At 39.6% G+C, this 5,436-nt stretch overlaps 1 protein-coding gene across 1 annotated transcript; it reads left to right on the top strand.

The window, feature by feature from the left end:
- Positions 1-305: 305 nt before the first annotated feature.
- On the top strand, positions 306-4,525 carry LOC131982217 (fibroblast growth factor 4-like). The gene is made up of 3 exons (XM_059346814.1): positions 306-603; positions 2,056-2,159; positions 4,326-4,525. Exons 1-3 carry the CDS (start codon positions 306-308, stop codon positions 4,500-4,502), a joined length of 579 nt encoding a protein of 192 aa, XP_059202797.1. The 3' UTR covers positions 4,503-4,525.
- The last annotated feature ends 911 nt before the right edge of the window (positions 4,526-5,436 follow it).

The raw sequence follows: 5,436 nt of genomic DNA, 5'->3' as shown, positions 1-5,436 counted from the left end.
ACAAACAAGACAGCAGGTGGCGTGTGATGTAATCCAGCCACATATAAGAGTGTCTGCTGGATCTACCTGAGGAGGAAACAGGAGACAACGAGTCACTGGAGCCAGCTGGACCCCCAACGGGTCTCAGACATGTCTAGATATGCACAGTGAAACTTCTCTCTGGGCTTCAGAGCGTGCACACGTTCAGACCTTTTCTTTCTCTGGAGCTGGAGACACTTTATGACCGATTCTGTCCATTATTTAGTCTTAGAAGTACACAATAGTGGTGCATCTGTGCAGGTTCCAGACCAGGTTTCCAGAGGATCATGTCTTCTTCAGGGTCCAGGCTCCCTCTGCTCCTCTACGGGGTCCTCCTGTGCAGCTCCTGTGCTCCTCTTCCAGTCATCAGCAGCAGGAGGCAGAGCCTGAGGAGCTCCAGGTCTCTGGTGCAGGCCAGTGGCAGCGGCAGCTCCTGGGACAAGAGGGAGGTTACCGCCCGGGACGGAGAGTACCTGCTGGGCATCAAGAGGCTGAGGAGACTCTACTGTAATGTGGGCATCGGCTTCCACATCCAGGTCTTACCCAGCGGGAAGATCACAGGCGTGCACAATGAGAACAGATACAGTAAGTCATTTCATAAGACTTTTCCTGTTCAAATCCACGTAGAGGCAAATGGTTTTCCTTGGTAATTATTTTGCTTAGAAGAAGAATGTTTCTATCACTGTAGATGTAAAAATGACACAAAATGACAAAAAAATACATTTAAAATTACCAAAAAAGACACAAAATGACAAAAAAGACACAAAATGACAAAAAATAAATGTAAAAATGAACAAAAAGGACAAAATGAACAAAATAAATGTAAAAATGACAAAAAATAAATGTAAAAATGACCAAAATGACAAAAAATAAGTGTAAAAATGACCAAAAAAGACAAAATGACACAAATGACAAAGAATAAATGTAAAAATGACTGGAGAAGACAAAATGACCAAAAATAGATGTAAAAATGTATGAAAGGTACTATATGAATGTCTGATTGATTGATTGATTGATTGATTGATTGATTGATTGATTGATTGATTGATCCATTAGCTGTTTTCAGCCCCTTATGTGCAGATTGCTCTGGATTCTCTGAACTTTTAAAGAAGTTATGAATGGATTTTAGATGGTGAAATCACAAACTTCTTTACAATTGTGTGCTGAGAAATGTGCTGTAAATGTTCTTAAACTACTGGATTATTTCCCCATGCAGTTTCACTAAATGGTGAACCCAGTGTGAAGTTGGTGTGATTTTTAAACAGCTGTTTTTTGGAGAACTATGAAAGAATTATCCTATCTTTATTTGAGAGTGTAGATTTTCAGTTTGAGAGCATAATTTTATTCGTTTTCAGTGACACAGCTCCTTCTCCTGCTCACATTTATTCTCCTCATGCTCACATTTTGCACTCAGATTCTGCTGCTTTCTTTCAAAATGTGTGCTGTGATCAAAAATCAAAGACTTGTGCTCACATTTCTTCTTCTTGGACACAAACATTTTGCACGCACTCAAATATGTCCTGTGCGCTTTAGATCTGAGCGCACACAGGAAATATTTGAATGCAAGCGAAACGTTTGTGTCCAACAAGAATAAATCTGAGCAGGAGAAGGAGCTGTGTCACTGAAAACGAATGTAAAATCATGCTCTCATACTGAAAATCTACGCTCTTGAATGAAGAGAGGATAATTCTTCCATAGAGAACATGCTTCACCTAGCTTAGTCAGAAAAAAGACGTGTGACTTGGAGTCAGTGTGGTGCTATAAGTCTCGTAAATCTGCAACTTTTTAAAAGTAATTTGCACTTTTTCTTCTTGCAAATTTGCCACTTTTTCTCTTGTAAATCTGCAACTTTTTTCATGAGATTTGCCACTTTTAATCACGTAAATTTGAGACTTTTTTCTCAAATATGGCTGAGAAAACTAAATACATCAACTTTTCCTCAGAACAATCCAGAGCTACTGAGGCGTTACATCATAACAAGCATTGTTAGTGTTTAAATATCTGCTGCTGATCATGCTGATGTTTTCTTGTCTTCAGGTCTTCTAGAGATGTCTCCAGTGGAGAGAGGAGTGGTGACTCTGTTTGGAGTGAGGAGCGGCCTCTTCGTCGCCATGAGCAGCAAAGGGAAACTCTACGGCTCGGTAAGGACGCATCAGGACCAGCCTGAATAAACAACTGTTAAAGTTTAAATTTATTACAATTAAAACCCTCTGGAGTCCAGGAAAGCTCCAGAGAGTCCTGCTGTCAGCTGAACTCTAAAGTTTTGGCTTTTCCACAAGTTTCTATGTCCCATTTAGAGCGTCAACTCTTTTTCTGCAAAGGTTAAAACCACGTTGACCAAGTCTAACATGATTTTAAGTTTTTGCAGAGATTTTTTCGAATTTTGCAGTGTGCATTCAACAGTTCAATGCATTTTTTTGTGTTTTTATGTGTTTTTTGTAATTTTTTGCAATTTTATTGTTTTTTGTGTCTGTTTTTTTTGTAATTTTTAGTTTTTTGTGGATTTTTATGTTTTTTGTGTGTATTTTTGTGGGGTTTCTTGGTCATTTTTGTGTGTTTTATGTGTATTTTTGTGCATTTTTATGTTTTGTGTATTTTTTGTGCTTTTTTGTAATTTTATTGTGGGGTTTTTTTGTGTTTTTTGTATTTTTTGTGTTCAAAATGTTGATCCAGTAAGTCAAAATGAAAAATTAATAATCAGGTCGTATAGGTGAGGTTGTGCTGAAAACAATGATACCAACATGACATGGTGAAAACAAGTGGTTTCTACAGGCAGAATGAAAAGGAGTCAAAAACCAACAGAATAGCCTCAAACTCCAAAGGGTTAAAACCTGAACTTAGATACATAATAATGATTTTTTTTTAATCCAATGCTCATTAATTGGAATGTGACATGAATGCAGCTCCTGGTGTCCAGATGACGTAGTGCACCGTGTCTCATTGAATCCCATGTCAGAGTTAATTCTAGGTCAGGTCCTCTGGCCCCGAGCTATAGGTGTAATGTTTTGGTAGCCAGCGCCCAAACATTGGACTGATCACCTCCGATTAATATTGTTGTGAATGCTGACTGAGGCTTAACTCAGCCATAATCTAAACATCAGTTAGTCATCCACTTACTCATCCAGCAGCAGGACTGGATGCACAGAGGTAGGAGGCTGAGTTGACCTTTGGCTGGTGATGCTGCGGTGAGGGAGGTCTGTTCCTTAGATTAGTGTATACTGTAGCATTACAGGGTGAGGGTGACACAACGAGGACAGCCCCAGGCCCTGGTGGCATGTTCAAATACGGCTGGGATATTTAACGTGTAGATCTCAGGATGCACACATGGTGCAAACGGTTCTCCATAGGACAGGCTGCAACCCCTGAGCCAACCAGATCACTGTTTCTGCTACTGTTTCTCTTACAATGTGCAGGAAAATTTACAATGGCGTATTAGGGCCATAGAAAACCCTATTTTCCCAAACTTTTTTTCTCGCAGATTTGCCACTTTTAATCTCGTTAATCTGCTACTTTTTTTCTCGTAGATTTGCCACTTTTTTCATAAATCTGCAAGTTTTTTTCTTGCAAACTTGTCATTTTAATCTCGTAAATTTGTGACTTTTTTCTTGCAAACTTGTCATTTTAATCTCGTAAATTTGTGACTTTTTTCTCGCAGATTTGCCACTTTAAATCTCGTAAATCCGCTACTTATTTCTTGTACATTTGCCACTTTTTTCTTCACATTTGCAAGTTGTTTTCTCGCAAATTTGCCACTTTAATCTTGTAAACCACTTTTTTCATAAATCTCCACGTTTTTTTCTCGCAAATTTGCCATTTTAAGCTCGTAAAAAATTGCTCCTTTTTTCTTGCAGATTTGCCACTTAAAATCTTGTAAATCCGCTACTTATTTCTTGTAGATTTGCCACTTTTTTCTCTAAATTTGCAAGTTGTTGTCTCGCAAATTTGCCACTTTCAATCTCGTATATTTGTGACTTTTTTCTTGCAGATTTGCCACTTTTCATTTGCGACTTTTTTCTCAAATACCCCCATCATTTGGCGTTCGGTGCCTGTACGGCAACTCAAACTCAGAGTTCAGGGTATTGTGAAGAATCTACAAATATCTGTTTAGCCTTTCTGAGCACAGCACTGTGTTGAGGTCTCTTTGTGGCTGGCCAACCACCTTCCCTGCAGTCTTAACAATTGTGGAAAGCTTGTTCAAGTAGCTGCAGGGTACAACTCGGTGTGAACCTTTGGCTTGACAATCAGGAACAGGAATTCTCACATTCCAAAACACTGATTAGTACTTTTTTCTGTTCTCCTCTGCACAGGGCCACTTCAACGATGAATGCAGGTTCAAGGAGAACCTCCTGGCCAACAACTATAACGCCTATGAATCAGCTGCCTACCCCGGCATGTACATCGGCCTCGGCAAGACCGGCAAAACCAAAAGAGGCAACCGGGTCACACCCACCATGACCATGACACACTTCCTCCCCAGGATATAAGACGAAAAAAACTCTCAGCTGCACAGAACGAAGTTAACACTGACTATAGTGGAGAACTGCCATTTGAAATATGTTGGCCTAATTACAAGCTAACCAGCTCTGTAGATAAAGTTTGCATGATGCTATTATGCACCAACCAAAGAACAGTAACATGGCTGTGAATTATTTAATAGTAATATATACAGCAGTATTAGAGTCAACATTGCCAACTGTAAAATTAGACTTTTTACAAATATTCAGGGGCAGTTTGAGAGTTTGAGACAAAACATGTGAATGAATGCTACAAGAGTGTAAGATAATATATAAAGTAATATTTTATGATAACAACATTTTAAAATATTTTAGCTTATATTGCTTGCCGATGTCGATGCCTTCGTCTCTTCTTGCCTTGATTATTGCATTTAACAGTTTGGTACTGGTACTTACTTACTGTGTCATATAAAACAAGAATATCTAAGGAATCGTTGGTATCTACCAGGTCGTAAAATGTTGGAAAGGAGAAAAAGTGACATACCCATTTTCATAAGGGGTTCCTTAACCTCTGACCTTAAATGGTAAATGGACCTGCACTTATATAGCTCTTTTCTAGTCGCTTTACGACTACTCAAAGCGCTTTACACTACAGACTGCACTCATTCACCCATTCGCTCACACATTCATACTGGTGGCAGAGGCTACCCTGAACGGTGCCACCTGCCACCATTGGGAATTCATTCACACACCAATGAACGCAGCATCGGGAGCAATCTGGGGTTCACTATCTTGCTCAAGGATACTTGGACATGAAGGCTGCCATGGTCGGGGATCGAACCACCAACCATCCAATCAGTAGGTGACCGCTCTACCAACCGAGCCACCCTAACCCAACCAACCTTAAGATATCTCAATGAAAATGGGTTGAATGAATTTCCCATTTCAACAAGTCCTTCAACAT

The sequence above is a fragment of the Centropristis striata genome, chromosome 12 (genome assembly GCF_030273125.1).
Source record: "Centropristis striata isolate RG_2023a ecotype Rhode Island chromosome 12, C.striata_1.0, whole genome shotgun sequence".
Taxonomy (NCBI): Eukaryota; Metazoa; Chordata; class Actinopteri; order Perciformes; family Serranidae; genus Centropristis; species Centropristis striata.
Note: the sequence above shows the minus strand (reverse complement) of the source record. Positions and strands in the feature narration are given on the sequence as shown.

Coding starts and splice junctions, on each gene's coding strand:
- LOC131982217 (XM_059346814.1), top strand. CDS start 306: ATGTCTTCTTCAGGGTCCAGGCTCCCTCTGCTCCTCTACGGGGTCCTC. Junction 604..2,055: donor GCACAATGAGAACAGATACA/GTAAGTCATTTC, acceptor TCTTGTCTTCAG/GTCTTCTAGAGATGTCTCCA. Junction 2,160..4,325: donor AAGGGAAACTCTACGGCTCG/GTAAGGACGCAT, acceptor TCCTCTGCACAG/GGCCACTTCAACGATGAATG.